We start from the raw sequence: 23,518 nt of genomic DNA, 5'->3' as shown, positions 1-23,518 counted from the left end.
CATGTCACATTCTTATCGGATGATGATTGTCACGTGTCATGTTCTGATTGGTCAATGAAAACAACAATGCATTTCATTTTTCATGGAGTTGACATCCAATCAAAACATGTCACGTGATAGTTATCATCCAATAAGAACTTGATACGTGACAGTCAACGTCACTTGCTAACGGTCAACATCCAATTGTGACGGAAGATCAATATTGCACGATTTTACAAAATAGGAAGACTCAATTCGTGAATTATATTACTGAGGGGATCAAATCTAAAACTGAAGATAAATTAGGGGACTAAAAATACAATTTTGTCAAATAATTATTTACCCTTTACCTCCAACAGCCCATATCTTTTTGGAGTGAACGAGTAACTAAAACAAAAAAAGAAAATACTATTTAAGATTTGAGGTTACGTGAACGTGACCTCCTCCCCAAAGGTGACTAAACATGGCAATTGCTACCCAGTAGGCCCATAACCCATAAATGCAATCATTTTCAGGCCCAAATAAAACCAACAATCCAAATCAAATTTGTCAAAATGCTTGCACGCCAACATCAGGAAATTTCAGTGCGTCAATTCACTTACCAAAAACAAAATAACATTTGTTCGTTCCTCTTGCCGCTATTGCCTTCAATTCAACCATTTGCGTCACAGGCACACATTGGACCGAACAAAAACCATTTGAGCAATTTATATAAATTATAAGTTAAACTAAACTTAACACTTACGAACAGAAACAACAAACACAATTCAGCTTCTCCTCCGAGGAAACGCTGCTGACATGGCGTTCGGGTCTTCCGAGGATGTCTCAGGTGTCAAATTGCTTGTCCTTCTGGCGGTTATGTACGGACTCTTCTCGGCGCTGACATACTCCGTCATCCACATGAAGTTCGTGAAGCCTCTCGGGAATGACGCGCCGCTCGATCGATTCTCTGAAGCCAGAACCGTACAACACGTTCGAATGTTGTCGCAAGAGATCGACGGTCGTCAAGTAAGCCGATTTTTTTTGTTTTTTAATTTGGAAATGTGAAACTTGATCATGGTATTTGCGTTTTTAATTGTATATTGTTTACAATTAGGGATCTTAATTGTGTGACATGATGATGTCAATCGCTTTCGAACAGGTGGAATCTGATAGCTCTTTTTTCATCGCCATCGGTGTTATGAACTGAGAAGTGTTATTCGTACAATAACTTTTAAATATTTTATATAACAATTTTAAGAAGAAAAAAAATAGAACATACACTGACACTTGTCACTGTAAATCCAATTACAAACTAGTATCAAATATGGTAAGTTTACTGATAACTACTTTAAAATAGTTGTCATTGTAAAACCTTAGTCTAACAGTATATACTCGTTAAACTCTTATTTTTATCTCTTTTGTCACATTATTTGTTACATCTCATATTTCTCTCTTAATCACAGATAACATTTCTCTGATGAATCTGACATGATTTTGTGAATTGACTTTTGGTGCATTTATTATTAGGAAGGGCGTCCTGGATTGAAAAAGGCAGCACAATATATTAAGGGTCAGTTGGAAGTAATAAAGGAGCGAGCTAGCTCCAATGTCAGGTTGCAATACTTTATTTTTATTATTATTTGTCACATACTTCTTTTTCTCATTTGCCTTTTTCGCCCAATTATTTATTTAACACACACTTTTTAGTGTATGTTTATTTATTTATTTTCTTTCTCAGAGTCTGATTTTATTTTATTTCCAATATTTTACTGGCAGAATTGAGATTGAGGAGACAACTGTGAGTGGCTCCTTCAATATGTTGTTTTTGGGCCATAACATAGCTTTGGGATACAGAAATCACACTAATATTCTTATGAGGTACCTTGGCAGTTCTATATAATCATTTGTATTGGATTCAGTTATGTTATTGGGATTTATAAATAATATTCTTCAGCAATAGATTACACCCTATACTTCAAGCAATTTTCACATTTCATACACGAACTTCATGTTTTAAGCCTGTAGTTTGTCCATTGCTTACTTTCTAAGGAAAATATCACCACTAAAGATGAAAACTTAATATATGTTAGGGCAATGTATTCCATAATTCAAGTATTATCTAAATTCAACCCATAGTTGATAGGTCACCAGTCACCACTTTGTTATCCAAACTGACCAACAAAGTGATACATTTACTAGGATTCAACTACTGAATTGAGTATAAACCAGACATAAAATAAAGGTATCGATGCCTTGTCAAAGACCAATGCATGCAACTAAATGTCCACAATATAGGAGGGCATTCTGGAGTGGCCAGAACTCATGCTAGAATTGCAGCATAATTTCATTGGAAAGGGATAAGGAAAGATGTTCTGCAATTTGTAAGCAAATGTTTCACATACCAGCAAGCTAAATTTAGTAACATGAAAGCGATAATGTAATTTCAATCTTTTCCAATATCCAATTACATGTAGGAGGACATAGAGGCATGGATTTTTAACTGGCTTACAACTATCAGTCTATCACTACACTAGGATGCACTGTCCTATTAATATTTATCGATCATTTGTCTAAGTAAGGCCACTTTGCAGTCATAATAACTAACTATTCAAGTTTGCTAATTGCAGAACAGTTCATTCACAATGGGCAGTTTATTGAATCATTTTGTTTCTGGTTGTGGCTTATTGAACATTAAAGATATTGTTGTGTTTTTTAGTTGTACCACACTGAGTGCTATCTTACTCTGTTTTTTCTCACACCAGTTTAAATTTTTCTAAGGAATTTATGCATATTCTTCCAGCAAATTCAAAGTTGTATTAGTGTCATTCTGTTTCCCTTCTTACATTTGGTACACCCTTCCTCCTATTTTCAGTTCCCTGCTGTGATGTTAATTTCTAGCAAAGAAAGACATAATTATGAACACCATACTTGAAGTAAGTTTAGCTCACATGCACTACATGTGTTATAACCTATAACTGGCATTAATCATGAACCAATGTAAAGGGTTAAGTGACACAGAGAATTGAAAGGGCTATTTGAGAAGGGTGAAACTACATGGGAGATAAAGTGTAATTATCCCTTTGTTTGAATTACATCCCTGAAAGTTGGTTAACATTGAAACTGTTAACAAGTGTTTGGTTTTTTAGGTGGGATTTCATGTGACCCTTTTTTAACTGTTTTGTCATAATGTTGAAAAAAATACCTTATAATTATAAATTAGAAGTGTTAAGATGTCTCACACTGACTAGGAATAAGGCTAGAATACTTCTTATAAGGCTTGGGCAATCCTCACCCTTGAGTTGGTTTTTGGTGTGAGCGGAGTTGTCAATAGCAGCATAGCGGCCAAGGGCTGCTATAAGCACTGCCAAAGCATCACACTTCAAAATTTTAAAATAGCAGTCATCCCACTATGTGCTATACTGCTATTGTGTTTTAAGGTCTGCCGCTGCATGCTGCTATCTTTGACTATGGATTTGAGTTAACATGTCCTGCTACATTAGCTAGTAATATGGGCAGAATACTCCTTATAAGGCATAAGCAATCTTCTCCCCTTGACTTAGCTTTTGGGGTTGAGTTAGGCCTAGTTCATTTCTAATAAGAAGTAATAGGATCCAATAAGGTAAATGAGGGTGAGAAGAAAAGGTATTAGATAAGCTTGCTTCTATAATCTGAGATAATCCTATCAATGGGGTCACTTGCTAGTAACTTACAACTACACTGTAAGAATCATACAGTTATCTAATAGTTTTAAAGATAAACAATGCTCAGAGGGTTAATTGAAAAGCAAACAGAGCTTTATATATGTAATGCGAAATTTGAATGAGGTAAATGGGGTGGTGGTAATCTGGATTTACCCTTTTTGCAATAAACAATGTTGTTTTGATGCAATCTGTCTGTCTGTTTACTTTTTAAATTTTTTTTTTTATTGCAAATGATATTTGTCCTGACACGCACACACGTCGCCCAGAAAAGTGATATATATCTTTTCTTAAATTTAGAGTGGGAGTGAACATAAGGTGGGAACTAACATGACACTCTTAATATAAATTAAGAAGGTTCATTGAAGAAGGGGTTTGCAAAGACTGATAAAAAATTATGTTCTCGTTAGTAGATAATGATATGCAATCTAAAGGTCTTTGAAATATGGACATTTGGATATAATGATTTGTTATTGAACATATTATCCCAAAAGTCAAGACTATAGTGAATCATTATTGTACCTTAAGTGGCTACACATATTTTCAGTACATCATTTAAACAACAAAGTTTGACATATCTGTCTTAGTTTAAGGAATGTTGACTGCATTTCATTTTTATTTTACTATAGGATATCATCTGTGGATTCCAAAGAGACTGATCCATCCGTTTTAGTGAATGGGCATTTTGATAGTCCCCTTGGTTCCCCTGGTGCTGGTGACTGTGGTTCATGTGTTGGTGAGTAGTGGCTACATTTGATGTCGTCTTTGAATTTAAGAGATTATTATATTTGGGAAATCTACCTTGTCACCTTGAGCATTCTAAATCTTATTGTTCATCTGATTTCCCCACTTTTCAGCATCCATGCTGGAAATTGCAAGACTAGTTGTCGACTCTGGTTGGGCTCCCTACCGCCCAGTTATTTTCCTTTTTAATGGTGCTGAGGAACTTTTTATGTTGGTAGGATGTTGTCTATGGAAGATGAATGCTTATTCATGAATGGATTTTACCATGATGAAACTAATGAGGTGTTGTTTACTTTTGATGCTTAAGGGTTCACATGGATTCATGAAGATGCACAAATGGCATGACACTATAGGAGCTTTTATAAATGTGGAGGCATCTGGGACTGGAGGGCCTGGTAAATGTGAAGCAAAATTTCTATTATTAGTAGTAGGATAATAAGCTACTCTTCAATATCTCAGCCCATCAACTTATGATGTGTGCTATACAGGACATTTTCACTGAATAATGTTGCTAAAATTAACAGATTTAGTTTGCCAATCTGGACCCAGTTCTTGGCCTTCTAATGTCTATGCAGAAGCAGCAATATACCCTATGGCTAATAGTGCAGCCCAGGTTTTGTTTCTCTTTTAACCTCCCTATATCTATAATACTCTACTGTGTTGCTTAGACATTGTTTTCCCCTTTTGTATTTACTAATTCAAACATGAATTTTCTAATTTAACATGCAGGATGTTTTTCCTGTTATTCCTGGAGATACAGATTACCGAATATTTTCCCAAGACTATGGGAATATTCCTGGGCTTGACATTATCTTTCTACTTGGTGGTTATTTTTACCATACCTCATCTGATACAGTAGAGAGACTATTGTATGTATCCTATGTGCTTGGTTTGGTACAAGATATTTGATTGAAATCGCAAATGTGTTTGATGTATATTACTCTGTCTCAGACCTGGAAGCATTCAAGCACGTGGAGAGAATTTGTTCAGCATAATCAAGACTTTTACTAATTCTGCTAAGCTACAAAACACCTATAAAACAAATTCCAGTGAAATTACAGCTAGCACATTCAACGATGAGCGGGCTGTATTTTTTGATTATTTCTCATGGTTTATGGTATGCACTGAAGTTGGTAGATTCCTGCTTTTGCTAATGATCTGATACTCCTAGCAATATGATCTTCATAATTGGGCCATCTTTCTCTTTGTTGTCTTATATATAAATTATGGATTTTCAGATATTTTATCCTAGATGGGTAGCTAAAATTCTTCACAGTATTCCTGTCTTCTTCTTTCTTGTTATGCCCTTCACGCATGGTAGGACACATTCTTGGTCAGCAGCATTGTGTGATTTTATAAAAGGTAAATTAGTACATGCTTACTTTCATTTACTTCTTTGTAAGATGTTTCTAATTGATCTCCTTGTTAATCACCTTAAATTTTTGCCATAATCTCCATAATCTATATTCTAGGAGATTTTTTTGGCAAGTTATCCTAGAATAATTTAAATATTATTTGTAGACACTTCGAATAATATTTTGTAATTTGTTGGACTTGCAGGATTTTTGTTCCATGCTGTTGGGATTATATTTGCAGTTGTTGTTCCTGTTGCATTTTCTATGCTGAGATTACTGTTCTCTTCTCAGACAATGAATTGGTATGTTCATTTAACGTTAACTTTAGGTTTCTTGTAGTTAGTGACAATTTTTTTTTTGTTTAGCTTTGGTTTCTTGTAGTTAGTGCCAGAATTTTTCTTTCTTAATCAAATTATACAGTGGGAGAACAAAGTATGATTGAGTTGCTCCAAGCATTTGAAAATCTCTTAGTAAAATCTGAAGATTTAGAAATGCCTTTTGTTTTGTGGACATTAAAGTATCTGAGATGTAATAATTTAAAAATTTTAATGCATTTTCTGCAATCATATGTTAACATAATTGATGAAACCCAGGTTTGCTCATCCATACTTGGCTTTCGCGATGTTTATACCTTGTGCACTTGTTGGACTTTTAATTCCAAGAATTATCTGGAGACACTTTCCTCTTTCTCAAGATATTTCCATTGTCAAGATATCAAAAGAGGTATTGCAGCACATATTGAAATGGGTTTAACAAGTCTATTGTGATCCATGTTTCATGGTTTATTTTTTTTTATGAAATGATTCATTAATAAATTTTTACATTATGTAATAGACTTTTTCATAATCAAGATAGAAGACTTTGTTTTGTCAAACTTCTTACCTTAACAACCACTGTTGTGTTTAAATTTGGTTTTTTCCTTTCATTATAAAAAATATTGGCCAAACATTTACTTTACTGTTTGGATCTCAAGCTTTACTTAGCAAATCTTAAGTTGCTTTTGAATAGTACGAGTTTTATATCTTGGTTCTTCTAGTTATCAAATGAAATATATTGTCCGATAGAAAGGCTTAAAACTTTCAACAAACACTGTCTACAAAATTAGCATACCTACGTTGGCTTGTGCTGCCTTCATGCGTGATCTTTATAAATATGATTTTGTGTGGTCTTGTGAATTCGGACATATTCTTCATGAGTGATTCCAATTTGTCTTGTTGCGAGTCTGAACTTACTTTTTGATTTGACACATAAATTGCCAGGCACTATCTGATGAAGCAAGGTTCTGGGGAGCATTTGGGTTCTATGCCGTATTAACTTTGGTGTGCAGATTTAATAAATAGTCATGCACTCACACATGCAAATATATATATATATATATATACACACACACAGCATGATTTAATGTATTCTCTTTAATACTTTTGTGTGGCTAAACAATTTTAGTAAAAGCAGGCTTATCTTGTAGCTGGGTTGAGTGGAGGCTTTGTGACTTTTTTTGTGTGTGCTTCCCTGCTTCCTGCATGGATATCTTTCTGCTTGTCAGTCAAATACTTTGGACAACGGTCACTCAGGTTGGTTGTGAATTCTTATGTAATTGTAATCATTGTATGTACTATTTTGGTACAAATAATTTTGTGTGTCTTGCTTCATATTCGGCCTTACTGCCACTAATGCCATTTGACTCACTTCACATTACAATAGATTTGTCTTGCGTCTTTGCTGTTTTTATATGCACGCTATTATTTAATCTATTTTCTTTTTGCATCTGTTATTCACCTCCATAATTTTTTTTTTACTCTCCAGGTCAACAATGTTTTACATACTACCTCTAGTTCCATGCCTTGCCTATTCTGTTTATTTTGGTGGCATTCTTGCCCAGTTTCTGATAGAGAAGATGGGAATGATGGGTTCTCTTCCACTACCATATGGTTAGTTTATATATACACACTCCAGTAATTAAATTAATTTAAACTAGAGTGGTTTTTAAGGCCTGGAATGATAACTGGACCATTGTGACGGAATCACTAAGCTTTATGCTACTGCATTTGAATAAGTACATTTATAAGTTTATTTGCTTAAAATCAAATGAAATGTATGGGATTATCTCGCTTGAGGTTTCCTTTATTGTAACTCATCACTTTGTATAATGCTAGCAATTTCATAAAGGTCAAAATGCTTGTGGTTGACCATAACTTCTTATTGCAGGGCACTATGTTCCCGATGTTATTGTGGCTGCATTAATTGGAATTGTAACTGGTTGGTGCACAGGCCCTCTAATGCCCATATGTGGGCATTGGTTAGCCAGGTCATCCATCTTGCAATTTCTGCTACATCTTAGTGTGTTTGCTTTGGCATTATCATCTCAGTTCTTTCCTTACACTATGTCTGCGCCTAAGAGGATTGTTTTTCAGCATACTTTCCATACTGCAGGTATTGATTATCAGAAATGGCAGTACGGTGGGCAATTATAATTTTCTTGATACTCTCTGAAGTAATGAATTAATCCAGTGTCTATAATTGCTTATATAAGCTCCTCTTATTTGTTTTCTTTTCCATTATCATTGTAGTACCCCAAATATCCCCTTTTTCCCCCTCTTTGATCTAATTTCTAACATTTTTCCTATGGTTTGGCAGGCTCAAGTCAGATTATAGAATCCACCTATGATTTTTCTGTAACTGACTCCAATTCTTTACTATTCCTTTTCAAACATTCACCTAGTGTGGCAAAGGAATTGAATATTACTTCAGAGTTTTCATTTGAATCCACATCATTGTCTAAACGCAATGATTGGATGGTAAGTTGCATGCTGATATAATTATGTGAATCTTTTTCTCACAGGCAGTTTTTCATCTCACTCAAATAAAATGGGAAAGAGTGAAATAATATTTTTGTCCACGTTTGTTTTTATGATTAATTTGGTTGTTCTTTAATTAATGAAGTTCAAGGTTGAGTCAGACTCTTCAGTAGTTGCAAAATTTTAAGTTGGTGATCTACTGTTTATTTGTTCAGTAGTTGCCATATTTGCTTATATTGCATGTATTAACCACTTTTAGATATACTGTTGTTATCATATATATTCATTAGTACAAAAAAAACTGTTTTTTTTATATATATTTATAAGTGTTTATATTCCTAGGACTTGTGAGTTCATGAAATTAACGTGAAGGCATTTTCTCTTTGCAGGCAATTTTTCCAGTTTCTTTTCTCTTCTCAAATAGTCTCAAGTTCCCTGCAAAAAGGGATGATATTTTGAAACAGTATGAATTCTTTCCCAAATTGTCTGTTCAAAATCCATCTTTAAATCCCGAAAAGGGACCCAGAAGAGTTCACTTGGAGCTTTATTTAGGGTGAGTGGATCATGGTACCGGCATAGTTAATCTACAGAGTTAAAAATACAAGTTATGTTGTGATTTCTTGTTTTTCATTCCTTGGCCTAGTGAGGAAATCTTGATTATACTAATTGTTTAGTTGCACAAAACCTTTTTCCATGTTGGTATCATACTATAACAGTCAATGCGTGAGAACTAGTGCAGGGGTAAAAATTGTGATGTTAGTTGGATTCTAGTCTAATTTTTTTCAACTTGGTTGATTCTTAGACAGGTGCTTGTCTCCATAAAGTATTTTATTATTTCAATCATTGTAAATTTTTGTCTATAAAAAAATAACTTTCATCCGACAGTTTTTAGCTGCAATTTGTTTTCAATGGTTTGAAATCTGTTTGACACCACCTTGTGCGATCTGAAAAAAGTTGAAGTAAAATGAAATCTTAAAATACCTAACTTTTTACTTTGTTTTCATGTATAATTATTTTCATTTCAGTTCCTTGGAAGAGGTTTGGGTTGCGGTTCTCAACATCACTGGTCCTTTATCAAGTTGGTCATTTGCAGATAATTTGCTTCCGGGTATGAAAATTGTTTCCTCCACTTAGTTAGGCCCAAACTTAATTCTAAGATAGTATTAAAGTCTATCCCAGTGGTTATTGGTGGTCTTATGAGACCCCCTGTTATTGGGTCATTATTAGATCACCTACAAATGTTCAATCTTATAAATTTCACGCTTCTAATGTCTAATCCTTGGCATGAGGAGGGTATGTTGGAAATTCCATATTGACTAGTATGTGGTCAAAAATAGTGTATATAACTTACCTTATGAGTTAGTTTTTGGGATTCTGTTAAGTTAACTTAGATGCCTAATCCTCAGCATGAGGAGGGTATATTGAAAATCTCATGCGTTAACTTTTAGGGTTGAGTTAAGCTAAACTCAAAATTCTAAGAGGGGTGATTAAATGTTTTCATTGCCTAATGTAGCCTGCATTTGCACAGGAACCGAAACCTATGGTGGTGGTCCACAATCATATATATGCCGTCTCAGTGGACCTAGCGATGGAAATTGGACCTTCTGGTTAGAGGTAAAATTTGATGCTGTATTAAACTTCTCTTTACTATTACAGCGTAATTTTATTTTGTTTGATAATGTCAGGCTAACAGCTCTGAAGCATTAAGAGTGGACCTAGCGGTTTTAGACCAAAAGTTGGTTGATCCAGTAAAGAGATTGAAGAATCTTTTTCCAGACTGGGTTGATGTTGTTGCATATTCTAGTTTTATGTCTAGCTATATCTTCTAATTCTTTATGTAAACGTTCTTAGAAGAAAGAGCAAACATGGTATTTATAGATGCAAAACCAAAACCAAAATTTGATACTAGATCTGGACTGTCACAAATACGTCTTTCCTGAATTTGATTTTTTTGGGGGGAAATTTTTTTAGGAGAAGCTATCCCTATTACAAGGCTGCAGAATGCCAAAGTCATAGGGAATGCTTATAGTTTATAAAAAATAATTAAAAAAAAAATTATTGCTGCCGCTGAAGAGTTAAACCAATGGGTTGCAACAGAAATGCTCTTTTGGTGCTGAACAATAATTGAAAATCAATGTTTCGAAATTCATCCATTCCAATTAACGACAGTTAAGCTTCCTGGTATCTAAGAAGGGTTAACTTCTCAATTAATCTCTTTTGTCTGCGTTTGTTCATCTTAAGTTTGATCCGTTGTGAGTTCAGCAGCATTTGTTGTTCAGTGTAACAGAACCTCTTTATTAGTTATAAACTTCATCGTTGAAGATTGGTGGTTTGGCCTCATTCAAAACTTCTAAGTAGCCGAAAACACTTGTATTAATAGATATTTTGCAGAAAATGGATGTTCATTAGGCCTTTATCTTTTTTCATTTTAATTTACTTTTAAATAATATTGAAATCTCATGCAAATCATGAGCATTTATAGTAAGGCAAATGACTCAGTTTTTAAACAAATAAATGGGAAGTATTGATCTTGGACAAAAGAAAATGATCATGGGAAGTTACAATTAAGTATTGAGCAGATATGTTGATATTTTTGTTATATTTAGGATAAGTTAAGGTGGGCTAGGTGCAATTACGAAAATTAAATTTCAGATGAAGTTTAATTTGGGTGATACTCTGGCTTTTACACTGATTTAATATTTTGTTGATCTGTATCTACTAGTCAATATTTGATTAAAAGAATGGTGATACCAGCTTTTGATGATATAGAAAATTCATGAAATAATATGCAATAAACAATGCAAGCCAGCCTTGGAGGAGGTGCAAATTTTGTACACAGTTAACTGAATTCTTGACATAATGTAAGCCTTCATGTGGAAATCATGAGTGCAGAACAGTTACCCCTATTACCAGAGATTAGCCACAATTTTACTCTATCGGTAGCACTTTTGTCCTATACCTTCTTCTGCCTTTGTTATTGAATGGAACTAATTGGCCAATGTTTCGAAGCGAGATATACAGTATGTGGAGATTAAGATGGCACAGGACACACCACTGAAGATGGAATTCAATCTAAACTTGTTCAATAAACTTTTAGCTTTTGTCTAATTTTTAATGATAGTTTGGCCCTCTGTCTCGTTTCTTTTTTCCTTCTACTTTTTTGAAAAACTAACATGATTTGGCAGCAACTAGTTAGTATCAGCTGATACAGATAGCTCAGCCTCAAGCACAGTTGGTAAAATCAAAATGGGGGAGTAACTTGGAGTGACATCCAACTGAAAACCAAACACCTGCTTTGACTGTGATTTATTTTAGGATATAGATATAGAAGATTACTCTAGAGTTAGTACAGGTTACAACCGCTGAAGTAACTCTGAACGTTTACGGCGATGCGATGGCGTTCCACTTTTCAACGTTTCCCCTGTTTTAGCTTGGACGGAATCTGATATGAATATTTTTTTACCAAGCATATTGGCATTTGGGAGGCTTCAAAAATAGATATTTTATAAAATCTATGCATATTTAAACAACAACGTTACATGCACACTTACTGCCTTGGTATTCATGGACGGAAAATGAGAAGGAAGCAAGGAATGTTTGTTACAATAGCCTCCACCAAGCTGTGTTTATCCTAAATATTTCCATATGCTTCTGCCATGATTAATACTACAAGCGATGTCCAACCAGTAAATGGATGAGCCCCTTTTCCCTTACCCTTCGTCTGTTCGTACTGTTCCCACAAAAATCCCGTCTGTTGATAATTGCGCACTATATTTCTGCAGTAAAGAGAAAATATATTATCTAAAAAAACAACCAATAACTTTAAACAGGATTTCAATCGTACTGAATAAAGTGAATACCTAATTAAATTGCTTCTCAATTCTTCGTAGATGGCTTTAGCTTTCTCCTGATATGGCCCATTCTCTACAAGACTCAACCCAAAGATTAGTTTCAGAAAGAGGAAGGTACAAAATATAGTGGGAATATTTGCAGATATTTTGCCTTGGCCAGTCCATATTACCTTTGGAGTAATGGTGGAGTGCTGAAAGAATTCTGTAATTCATGTTTATCCAAACTGGGCCTCTCCAGTATGGAGGGTCATGCTCTGTGTTGTGTTTCATGTACAAGGAACTGTGTAATAAGAAAAATTATTTTTGGTTCACTATAATCTGACATATGCTGAATAATGTCACTCAATTAAATCCATTAAAAAATGCATTAGAGCATAGGCTGCAGACCTTGTTTTGGCAAGAGAACGTAATCCATAGTTGGTCCATAAGAGGCTGCGATTTGAAATGAGTTCAAGCTGCTTTTCCAGAATCCGTGATCCCTGAATGAAACAGTAATATTAAAATAAACATCTGTGAACTGAAATCATTCAAGCAACGAATAAATTCTCAATTCCTTGCACAAAAAAACATGTTAATGAGAATTAATGCACATCACTTACAGATGGAATGATCCTTCCCATGAACGGGAATAAACTAACATAACCAATGTGAGGAACCAATCTCAATACAGGCATATCCATAACATCCCGGAGAAGTTGGCGAGTAGCATAATTTTGTCCATCCTCCAGTTCTTTCCATTTAAGTTGAACCTATCATGGTTATGTAAAGAAAATCTCATTCTCAGTCATGAATAGGGAACCCATGTATTGGTAATCTTGCAACAGTATGCATAAATAATACTAAACACAAATAACTATACACTCTACCTTCTCTGTATGATTTCCAAAATCAAAGTAAGCACCATATGCATCATCAAAATGCATCTGTATAGACATCAAGAACAAATTAGGCATACACACAATTATTGTAGCAAATAACTATTAAAAGTCAACTGCATAGTTTGCTTTCAATTTTTTATTTATTAAAAATCATTTAAAAACAAAAGGAAACTTAGATTATCATTATTTTCTCCATGTCAAACACCATATGTTATCCATGATAAACACACAGAATCTTCCCTGGAACAATTGCCGCCAATAGATAGGAAACATAGTTGGAAATTTCAATTGTCAAGAGAAAACTTGAAAAAAAGATTCCATGTTAATGCAGTGTGTTCATAATCAAAGGTTTTTATACATAAAAGAAATTCACATTCCTCAATAATTCCATAATAATGAACTAGGAGAAGGCCTAGATGAGAATCCCCCACAAGGATGAGCCTCATTTTCTAAGAAAAGTCAAGCAAAAAGAAAAACCCAGGAATGTGAGTTTTCTAAATAAAAAAAGTTTTCTTTCCCATAAAACAGTAATTTGCTTTCCATGTTTAAAATTCAACTTATTCTATAACTGTATGTGCTAAGAAAGTTTTCTTTTCTCTTAGTTCCCCCTTTTTATTTCTCTCCTCATTATCTTTGCTATTTTGCTCCTGTTCCAGTGCTGCATCACCAAGCAGGGATGCACCACCACCACAAATTACAAGGTGTGGAACAGCTCTAAATAAAGGGAGATGAGGAGCATAGGTGCAATACCTGGTTCAGTAACTCAAAATCCAATAGCAATTTCACAGTAGAACCATAATCCTGCATTGTTTCATTCAATATGTCAATTAAATTAGGGGATTAATCTGCTGCCAACAATTACCCTACCAGTAATTTATTTTTCAAATTATACCATTCCAGGTTTGCTTTCCATATCCAACAACTCTTGAATGGAATGCATACAGTCTGCTGCAAGTAACATCCAACATCTAAGATCCAAGTGGCGTTCATCTTCACTTGGGTGTGAAGCTCGTGGATAATCATCCAAACCAGAGGACAGTGTCTGAAAATGCCAGAGATAATGTCTGTTAGGAGCAAGGGTCATCATTAGGGGTAAGGAAAGCTTTGTCAAAATTGACCAACATAAACACCGCAACTGTGTTATGTGATCCTAGGATGTAATAGATCAAAGAACAACTAACAACAAGTGAGAATTCAGGATTCAAACTCATTCAGTGCCCATGTTTATGGCTTTCTAGTTTCTAGTAGCAACAGAGAAAGCCATCCAAGAGACTCATTTTATTTTCAGGAAAAAAAATGTGTCCTATTGTATTCTTGGAGTACCATCAAAGAAATGGAACACCAACAGCCTAAAATGGCAAGAAATCTAGAGCAACTGTGTTTGCATCTCTATGCTTAATTAGGTTTTTGGCCTCTGTTGTAGTAGCTATTTATCAATGAATGTGGTTGCCTTAACATTAACTCCTTATAAAGCCATGACAATAATGGTAAAGTCAATCTACTGAAATACCTATATAGTATATAGTTCGGATTAAAATTGTAGACAAGTGCTGAAGTTAAAAAGTATACTGAGGATGCATATTAGAACCTTAGGATTTACTTCACGCATTGTCCTATCGTCCCGTCCGTGCCAATAGTAGCTGCCCATCTGTTTCCCTTTATTAAAAAGTGATGATAACAATGATAATAAAAGGGTCAAAAAGAAGCAACCTATTTCTAGTGCTCAAGCAGACAGCACATGCAATAGTATATACCTGACTGAGTTGTATTGAACCAATGGAACCATGCTTCCAATCGAACAAACGCACGTTCCAGGAATAGAGAGATCTCACTTCTATCCATTGCAGTAAATTCATTATTCTTCACGCCATTAATTATATCTACAGAAACAGATTTTTAACCTAATTCAAAATCACCAAATTAACGTTTAAGTGATATTTATAGATATAATAATGTACTTCATATAAATTGTCACTGTTTCCATAAATTTATTACTCAGAATCATCTAATGTATCGTCAAATCCAGATCAGTTATGCATAATTCCTAATTTAAATCAAGAATGTGCAAAAGGAGTTACATGGATATGTTACCACAGAAGAGGCAAAAAATAACCAAGCAGGAAGTTATTAATTATCATCCCTCAATAAAATGGAAAAACTGCCACATGCAGCCTGGAGTCCTGGACTCAAGGGTCAAGCTATGACTTGCTTGAACTAAATTATTGTAACCTATTTATAACAAGGAGAAAAGAAAAGGAACATTAGCATATACCATTCAATGCTAAAAACAGAGTTGGAGGATTTCCATTAGTTGGATGCTGAGGAACAAATTCCTCTGGGACCCGACTGCAAGTACAGAAGAACCTATATGTCAATAGGAAAGCTAAAAACTTTAAATTTACTGCAATTATTTGAACAAAATGTTTAGTAATACACCTCAGTGCTTCAGCCCCCAAAATTTGTTCACGCGGTATCCATCCATCAACATTCATCAAATCCAACCAATGCCCAATGATATCCAACGAAATATGAATATCCCAACGCCTGGTTAATGTGCACAAGTGCAAATAAAGAATATGTATACATCACGAGTAATTTATTTGTTAATTAATCCAGGTAAGTCTTGTGCAGTCAACAACAACAACAACAATAATAATACTAGAGGTGGTGGTAATGAAGGATATTATTAGAACAAAAAAACTAACCAGATTATAAGTTGATGAAAACCTTCATCCCATAAAAATCCTCTTGGAAAGAAAGATCGACTTGGTACAGCTGTGTAAAGCTCAGCAGACCAATACGACATATAACTGACATGTTCTCTAAGCTGCAAAGGAAACCAACCCACTGCATATCTATCCAAGTTCTAAATTGCTGACAGCTAATTAAAAGAACAAAAGTTGGCAATATCAAGATGTAAAAAGGAAAACTTAAGTCACTGACAGCAATTAATTGAAGAGTACCAAATTACACTGTTAGGGAGAGAAATATATGAGGAAATGAGACAAACAGAAAATTAATACAAACCTAGCTACTGACACAGGATTTCTTTTCCAGCCTAAAAAGATAGACAAATGCTTCACAACATCTAATCTAACTAAACTTCTACGATGAACCAGAGAATGACCACCTATCAAGAAGAAATTTTACAAAACGGTGGTTCTACACAAGGCAATGATTGTGCTTAAGAATACTGCCTTCGCTAGCAAAATGATTGTAATGGTTTCATTTAGAGTCAGATTCTCAATTCCCTAGCAAAGGGTAGGATTCAAAGGAATGGGGAATGAGAAGCATACAGTCAATGCAACTCAGAAATCCTTGAATACTTATGTTACGAAGTTACGCTTCTTTCATTTCTTTGTTTTTCTTCCGATGTGGAGATCATTCTTGCTACAGAATTTCTGAGGATTCCAGCTGGGGATCACCCATTTCCTATTTCTTTGCTTTCTACTTTTTTTTATAAAGCAAACCATTTTCCTATTTCTTATCCCAGTCAACTACTGATGCAGGAGCTTTTTCAGATTCAAATTTCTTATTGGTTTAAGTCTTCTAATTCTAAATCCATTGATAGTTACAATGATTTAGACTTCAGACTAAATATTTCCACTTCACTCAATCTCTGGTTGTTCAAAAATTATTATTTTATTCCATTTTGAAGTCTAAGATCTACTCTAAGGATTGATATGGTGATAGTGATACCATAAGTTGCAGGTAACACATGATCAAAATCTCTACTATTGAGTCACATGTCCGGCAGTTAGATATTTGTGGTGTAAGCTTTGATAATATTGGCGAATTGTGAATTTGTACAAAGAGCTTAGAACATTTTCTCCAATTAGAGGGTTCTAGGAGAAGGGATAGGAAGGGAAAGGCAACTTGGCAGTGTACAATGTATGCTGTTAATAGGTGATTATGGTTAGTGAGAGATGCGAGAAATGCAAGGATACATTTTTTTATGTTGGTTTTATGATAAAATAGTTTTACTCTTTTTAGCAACTTAACGGTGTTCAGATAATATTAATTTCAAAGTCAAATCTTTATTGATCTGCAGCATGGTTTGCTAGTTAATTAGCTTGTCTAGGTTTTCAGTAAGCATTAATTCATTTATGGATGCAACTGAAGAAATTTTTAATTTGGCTAGAATCCTCTTTGTTGGTTAGCAATCCTCTGTTCTCGTATTTCTTTTTCTCGTCTCTAAAATCTCCTCTTTATCAACAGAAAATCAAACACAAGAAACAAAGTTTTCACATTTATGATAATCACATGTCAAGTTATGCACTATTAAGGGGTGGCATACACTTCAATAAGGACTATAAAAAACAAAATAAAGTAACTTACATTAAGGATTCTTGAAAGAGCAATCTTTGACTGGCCATAGAAGTAGCCGATTCCACCTAATAAGTTTCCAACAGCAGCCTTACCAACAGATAAGGCTTCGGAATCCACCTGGAAATCCACTACTATGATAAATAATTTATTTCCATCAAGGATAAGCTTCTAAACAAATTTACTCAAGCAAATGAAATTTGAGAGATCCAGAACACATCAAAAGACAAAACAAGAAGAATAAGGGTTGTTTTGGTAAACAACTTAATATAAGGGCTTCTTGAATAAGTATTTATCATGTAAGCACTTGTATAGTTTTTACAATCAAAGAGGAAATGGGTTTAAACTATTTTCATATAAGTTGTAAGGATGTTTTCATAATATTTTGGAGAAGTTACTAAAATAAGCTAAAAATAACTTATGAAGATAACATAAGTTGTTTTCATATGCTTTCCAAAACACTTACACAAGTGCTATATCATAAGATAAATCCAAATAAGTAGTAAGTTCTTCCAAACATACCCTAAGTAATTGAATTTGAGAGAATAAAAAAAAAAAAAGAAGACAAAGGACAATAAAATTAGTACCTTCTCGGCCAAATTGAAAATCTTCTCAAACTTCTCATCAAATTCTTGTTCTTTATATTTCAGTTTATTGGACAGTGAGGTACCTAACAATGAGCAAAATAACAAATAAACAATTACACAATAGCATGTAGCATCCTAATGCCAATTAGATTAAAATAGTCTCTACAAATTCGGTAAAGAGTAGCCTAGTTCTCTTTAAAATATATAATATTTAATATTTAAACAAGAAAACATCCTAAGAGAAAGAGACAAACCGAAAGCCTTTGAAAGCAAAGTAAAACATATCTTCCAAATTTCAGCCATTAGATTAATTAATACAATTAGCCACACAATTTATAAAGCCCAACAATGTACATCAATATGAGAAGCAAGTTTCCAAATCAATGAGCAAGTCGACAACTCCTACAACAATGTAAAGGACTAGATTTTTTCCTCCTTTTTGATGAAAGCACGCAAACATACATGCCAGATTTTGTACAAACATTATAAAGAAGCCGATGAAAACCTGTAAGCATACTGACACGCTCTTCTTCTCTAGAAGTTTCCAAATCAGTTCCAGAGATTAGTACAATATCTGTTGTGAAAGGAAATCCACCAATAATCTGCAGCACAAATAAAAAATTGAGAAGCACATATGAAGTGAAACCGTAAGGAAAGATGTTTTCAAGAGTAGTTGGAGAGTGGTTGTGTGTGTGAGTGAGCAAGAGAATGAGACTCGTAAAGATTAAAAAAGTTAAATGGGTATTACAAAGTGTACATGGTCTATTTACCTGAAAAACTAATACATTTGGAGAATCATCTAATGAGTCAGATAGCTGCAGTCGAGCATGCTTTTGTATCTACTAAAACATGTACATAAAGCAAATATATCAAGGGAAAACCCAAAAAAAACAAAAATCCATAACCACATATTCTTGCATTTACATGAAAATTATATATCATCAGATAAATTGAATTGAACTGAAATACCCTAACCTACTTGTGATGCAAGATTTTCCTCTACGAGATCAGACAAATTGTGAAAGTGAGGTGTGCGAAATCCAGCATAATGCAGCTGCAAATCATCCTGAAAAATATTAAGCATAAGAAAATGAATAGCAGGTTACTACCAGGCATAATATAACAGATAATCAAGAGATAACAATTTCTACATTAGGGCAAGAGAGGAATGATTTAAATGGGTTATTTATCGATCAAAGGAAAAAGGAGGACTGGGAATTTTATCTAGGTAGTTAAAATATTAAATAATGGCAATACATGTTTGCTACAAAATGGGGACACTCATTGGTTTATCATATTCTTAAACTATTTCAAAGACTGAAACAGGAATTGTGGGTGCTTCTTTAAGGAAGTGTAAGTCAATCACAAGCAGTAAACCATAAAATCTATACAAAAAAATGTCCAATGGTAGTACAAGTAACAGAATCTTGAATGTTCAATCATTACCTTTGATTTCAAATGTAGTTGCCAATCTCCAATATCTGCTCCAGAGCCAGATGCAAGCAAAGAATCCTCATGAATGTTCAAGTTTTCTCTACTTACATCTAGGGCATTACCAGCTTCATCAGCCAAATAGAAAAAGAGCTGGGCACCAATCCCAAATTCCTCATTCCACTTGGACCTGAGGTTCAACCACAAGAATAAAGGCAATCAATAGATGAAAGTCACTGAATAGAGCAATTCTAAGAAATGTAGACTCATAAAGGGAAACAATAAGAAAGATCTGCAGGAAAATTAAGATCAAAGTTATTACTTATTAGGTTATGTTATAATTAATTCAGGAAATAAGTCAATCCAAAAGCTAACTTAAAATTAACAAGGATGCCATGAGTATCTCTAACTTCAACAAACTGGCTAGCATCTACTTAGCAATAAAGAAAAACTACAAACAAAATTATTCTGTCGCAGTACATATATGAAAGTGATTTGAAGTTGATAACATCACTCACTTATCAATTTGCACATTAATTCGAACTGCCCAATCTCCACCATAACCACTGCCTTCCTCTTTTGATTTTAAAAACCCAGTAGTCAAGGTCATGCCATGGTCAACCAGCACTTGATGTCCAAAATCACGTCCATTGTGCCTTGTCCAACCATAAGTACTTAGGTCATCCTCATGTCGGCAAAAATGCCGCAAGTGGTATTTGCCATCCTTCACACCAATCCACATTAATCCAGCCATCAAAGATTTTGGAGTCCTGAAATAGAAACACCACCAACACCACCCAAAAAAAAAGCAAGTGAGAATGCTTGCATGCTGAGTCAAATATCGTCGACATCGGTATCCTAAACACAATCTAAGCCAAAATTTGGGAACACCACTTTCTGTGTGATGCACAATTTGCAGGCATAAATCATTCAAATTACACACAACTCGAAATATATACAGACCCTGCACCATCAACAACAGTATAAGGCTATAAGCCTTAACCACCAAAATAGTCTCTTACTTTGATAATTCCATTTCAGCGCAAACAAAACAAAGCTGAGTCTGCTTATACCTTGTGGTTTCATCGATCAATAAACAAAAAAAAACACACCTCAAGCGCACACACACACACATATATATATATATATATATATATATATAGGGGGCATATCAGCCGAGTCTGCTGTTTAATCCTCTCACCTCTCATAATAAAACACTCCTCTCACCTGATATGCTCCCTATATATATATTCCAAAATAAATACACATGAATTGTGCTTCAGAAACGGTAACATACCTGGCGCGAATTCCGAGATACACGTGAGGACGATAAGTTCCCCAATACAAACTCTCCTTGTGCTCACCTTCAAACTGCAACAGCACCAACCAAGTCATTCTTCTTTCTTTCTTCTTCCTTCACGCACGCTAGTATGGTCGAATTCTCAAAACTGAAAAAAAAATGGAGAAAGTTGAAAGTTGACCTGAGGAAGGTCCATTATCTTTGGCGCGGGAAATGGCGTGACGGCGCGAGGAAGCTTCGGTTCCGTTACGGAATTGGAGAGGTGGTGGATCATAAACCAGATGATGAAGAATGCGACGAAGCAGATACCGAGCAGCACTTTGAGATTGGCATTGTTGTATATCGGAATGGAGCTTCCGTATCTGCTTCTCTCTCTTTGTCGATTGAACGGAGGCCTCTTTTGTCGTCGAGAATCGGCGTCGGCGTCGGCATCGGATCTCGCTCTGCTCCGAACGGTACTTCTTCCACTTCCAGTCATTTTTGGCGGATCAGAGATTCACGCCACCGCATGCATAGGGATTTGGAGTTCGATTGGAGGGAGTGTTTGCGTAGCAGAGGTTTCGGTGTTAATTGGGGATTTCGCAGTGTAACGTAGCAGTGGAGTATCAGAAGGAAGGAGACGAGTGACTTGACCGATTATCGAGGGTCTGAATTTTGGACTAACCTGGCCCAAATTCAACCTTATTTGGGAACTGCTTTGGGCACCCAAGTTATTGCTGGTACACCAGCAGTTTCCCAAATTGCCAAAACTGTCATTATAATCATTTTGAGTTATAAATAGCATATTCTTTTTTTCATTTCTGCAGTGCTTTTTTGTTTTCGGAAAACCTCACTCCGTAACTGAAATTTGCTTTCGTTACTTTTCGTTGGTACGCGTTTGTTATCGTCGGTGGTGCACATGCTTTGTTAAGGATATACGGTGAAGTTTGGTAGTTGTTTAGTATGTTTTAAATAATATTGCCAAATCAATATTTATAAAATTGTTAAAACTATTGCCAATATATGAAAAAAATAATTTCTATAACATGTTAAAAAATAAATAAAATTATTTTTAAAAGAATACATATGACAAACACAAATCATCAATCCATATAAGTTTGTTTTTTTTTAATTAATTTTTAATTTTTTAATTACTTTTAAAAAAATAATTAAAAAATTAAAAAAAACTCATACAGATAATCAATCCGTATGAGTCATATGGATTACGAATCCATATAACTCATATTGATAAACAATCCTTATGATTTTTTATAAAAAATAATTTTTAGTTTTTAAAATATTTTTAAAAAAAATAATTACAAATTTTAAAATTAATTTTTTTTAAAAAAAAAAACTTATACGACCGTATGAGTCATATCACTCATAAGAATCATCAATCCGTATGAGTTTTTTTTGTAAAACTAATTTTAAATTTTTTAATTTTTGAAAATAATTATAAATTAAAAAAATCATACGGATTGATGATCTGTATGAGTTATTTTTTAAAAAAATTAATTTTTATTTTTTTTTTATTTTTAAAAATAATTAAAAATTAAAAAAGAACTCATACGAAAAATAATTAAAAATTTAGAGAAAAAAAGAACTCATACGGATTGATGATCTGTATAATTTATACGAATTTTCAATCCATATGACTCATATGAATCATCAATTCATGAGTTTTTTTTAAAATTAATTTTTAATTTTTTTAAAAAAAATAATTAAAAATTATAAAAAAATTCATGTGAATTCATGATCCATATGAGACATACAGATTTTCGATCTATATGATTCATACTGATTGTTGATCCGTATTTAAAGAAAAGGTGAAGGGCATTTTAGCCCTTTCACCTATGTTGCTGGTGTCCCAGCAAAAATATGGGTGCCCAAAGTAACTCCCATCTTATTTTAGTAAAGGCCCAAATGTGGCGGGTTCTAAATTCAAACTTTTGAACCCAAATGGGTGGGAACCTTGTTACATTTATTAGCCATTGAATATGTGAAAGAAATCTTTCAACTTGAGTAAAAGAAGTCATGTGCCTTCTATACACAGACATCAGTCCTACAGTATAAGAGACGAAGAGTGGGATGAAACAACGGAGAACCCTACGTTTAAATGGCCAAAGCTTATGGAATTGTAGTTCTAGCAGTCGTTCACAAGTGGCCAAACCAAACAATGAATGAATAAGATAATATAAGTGGGTACGTATACAACAAAAACAGTAAAAATAATATATTATCGTTATAAAAAAATATAATGTATTATTCCTTCCCTCATTCCTTTGTTATAATGTACGTATTAAATTTATCAATTATTTATACTATTATTTTAAAATTATTTTTTTATCTCTATCCACTTAACTTAATTGTTTCTTATACATATTTAAAGAAAAAAATAATTAAATAAAAATATAGAAGAAAAAAATAATTAATATATCTAAAAATTAAAAAAAAAATCTTATAAAAATGAAACAAATAAATTTCTTATAAAAGATATTATAATTAAAGACGGGAAGTATAAGTCAATAAAGTCAAACATAAAAAATTGTAAAATAGATGATGAACATTTCCTAAATATAAACTTTCTTGTGGGCACACCAAAATAAAAAAATT

The 23,518-nt window shown here is 34.0% G+C and overlaps 2 protein-coding genes across 2 annotated transcripts; one reads left to right on the top strand and one right to left on the bottom strand.

Moving 5' to 3' along the window:
• Positions 1 to 566: 566 nt before the first annotated feature.
• LOC100796569 (endoplasmic reticulum metallopeptidase 1) lies at positions 567 to 10,461 on the top strand. Its single transcript, XM_003524843.5, has 21 exons — positions 567 to 987; positions 1,489 to 1,574; positions 1,738 to 1,839; positions 4,289 to 4,395; positions 4,517 to 4,617; positions 4,711 to 4,798; positions 4,928 to 5,016; positions 5,133 to 5,272; positions 5,355 to 5,520; positions 5,642 to 5,765; positions 5,964 to 6,060; positions 6,352 to 6,481; positions 7,018 to 7,077; positions 7,211 to 7,329; positions 7,562 to 7,686; positions 7,964 to 8,188; positions 8,393 to 8,553; positions 8,943 to 9,106; positions 9,579 to 9,661; positions 10,082 to 10,167; positions 10,239 to 10,461. The coding sequence occupies exons 1-21, from the start codon at positions 778 to 780 to the stop codon at positions 10,380 to 10,382; spliced, it is 2,607 nt and encodes an 868-aa protein (XP_003524891.1). The 5' UTR covers positions 567 to 777; the 3' UTR covers positions 10,383 to 10,461.
• A 1,576-nt stretch (positions 10,462 to 12,037) lies between these two features.
• Positions 12,038 to 21,574, bottom strand: LOC100795691 (mannosyl-oligosaccharide glucosidase GCS1). Its single transcript, XM_003524841.5, has 22 exons — positions 21,108 to 21,574; positions 20,924 to 20,997; positions 20,145 to 20,396; positions 19,642 to 19,816; positions 19,175 to 19,261; positions 18,966 to 19,034; positions 18,701 to 18,797; positions 18,196 to 18,278; positions 17,621 to 17,728; positions 15,988 to 16,109; positions 15,719 to 15,826; positions 15,555 to 15,628; positions 15,037 to 15,162; positions 14,871 to 14,938; positions 14,175 to 14,324; positions 14,033 to 14,083; positions 13,271 to 13,327; positions 13,004 to 13,153; positions 12,792 to 12,883; positions 12,575 to 12,684; positions 12,414 to 12,477; positions 12,038 to 12,329 (listed from the first exon to the last, which is right to left on the bottom strand). Exons 1-22 carry the CDS (start codon positions 21,402 to 21,404, stop codon positions 12,185 to 12,187), a joined length of 2,559 nt encoding a protein of 852 aa, XP_003524889.1. The 5' UTR covers positions 21,405 to 21,574; the 3' UTR covers positions 12,038 to 12,184.
• Between the last annotated feature and the right edge of the window lie 1,944 nt (positions 21,575 to 23,518).

Source organism: Glycine max, chromosome 5 (genome assembly GCF_000004515.6).
Source record: "Glycine max cultivar Williams 82 chromosome 5, Glycine_max_v4.0, whole genome shotgun sequence".
Taxonomy (NCBI): Eukaryota; Viridiplantae; Streptophyta; class Magnoliopsida; order Fabales; family Fabaceae; genus Glycine; species Glycine max.
Note: the sequence above shows the minus strand (reverse complement) of the source record. Positions and strands in the feature narration are given on the sequence as shown.

Bases quoted from the DNA above. Each gene is read 5' to 3' on its own strand.
- LOC100796569 (XM_003524843.5), top strand. From the start codon at position 778: ATGGCGTTCGGGTCTTCCGAGGATGTCTCAGGTGTCAAATTGCTTGTC. The intron at 1,575-1,737 runs GTTGCAATACTT...TTTTACTGGCAG, and splicing joins CGAGCTAGCTCCAATGTCAG to AATTGAGATTGAGGAGACAA. The intron at 5,766-5,963 runs GTAAATTAGTAC...TTGGACTTGCAG, and splicing joins ATTGTGTGATTTTATAAAAG to GATTTTTGTTCCATGCTGTT.
- LOC100795691 (XM_003524841.5), bottom strand. From the start codon at position 21,404: ATGACTGGAAGTGGAAGAAGTACCGTTCGGAGCAGAGCGAGATCCGAT. The intron at 19,262-19,641 runs GTAATGATTGAA...AATATTTTTCAG, and splicing joins AACTACATTTGAAATCAAAG to GATGATTTGCAGCTGCATTA. The intron at 16,110-17,620 runs GTAAGTTACTTT...TTTCCTTTGCAG, and splicing joins CTCTTTCAAGAATCCTTAAT to CTTAGAGAACATGTCAGTTA.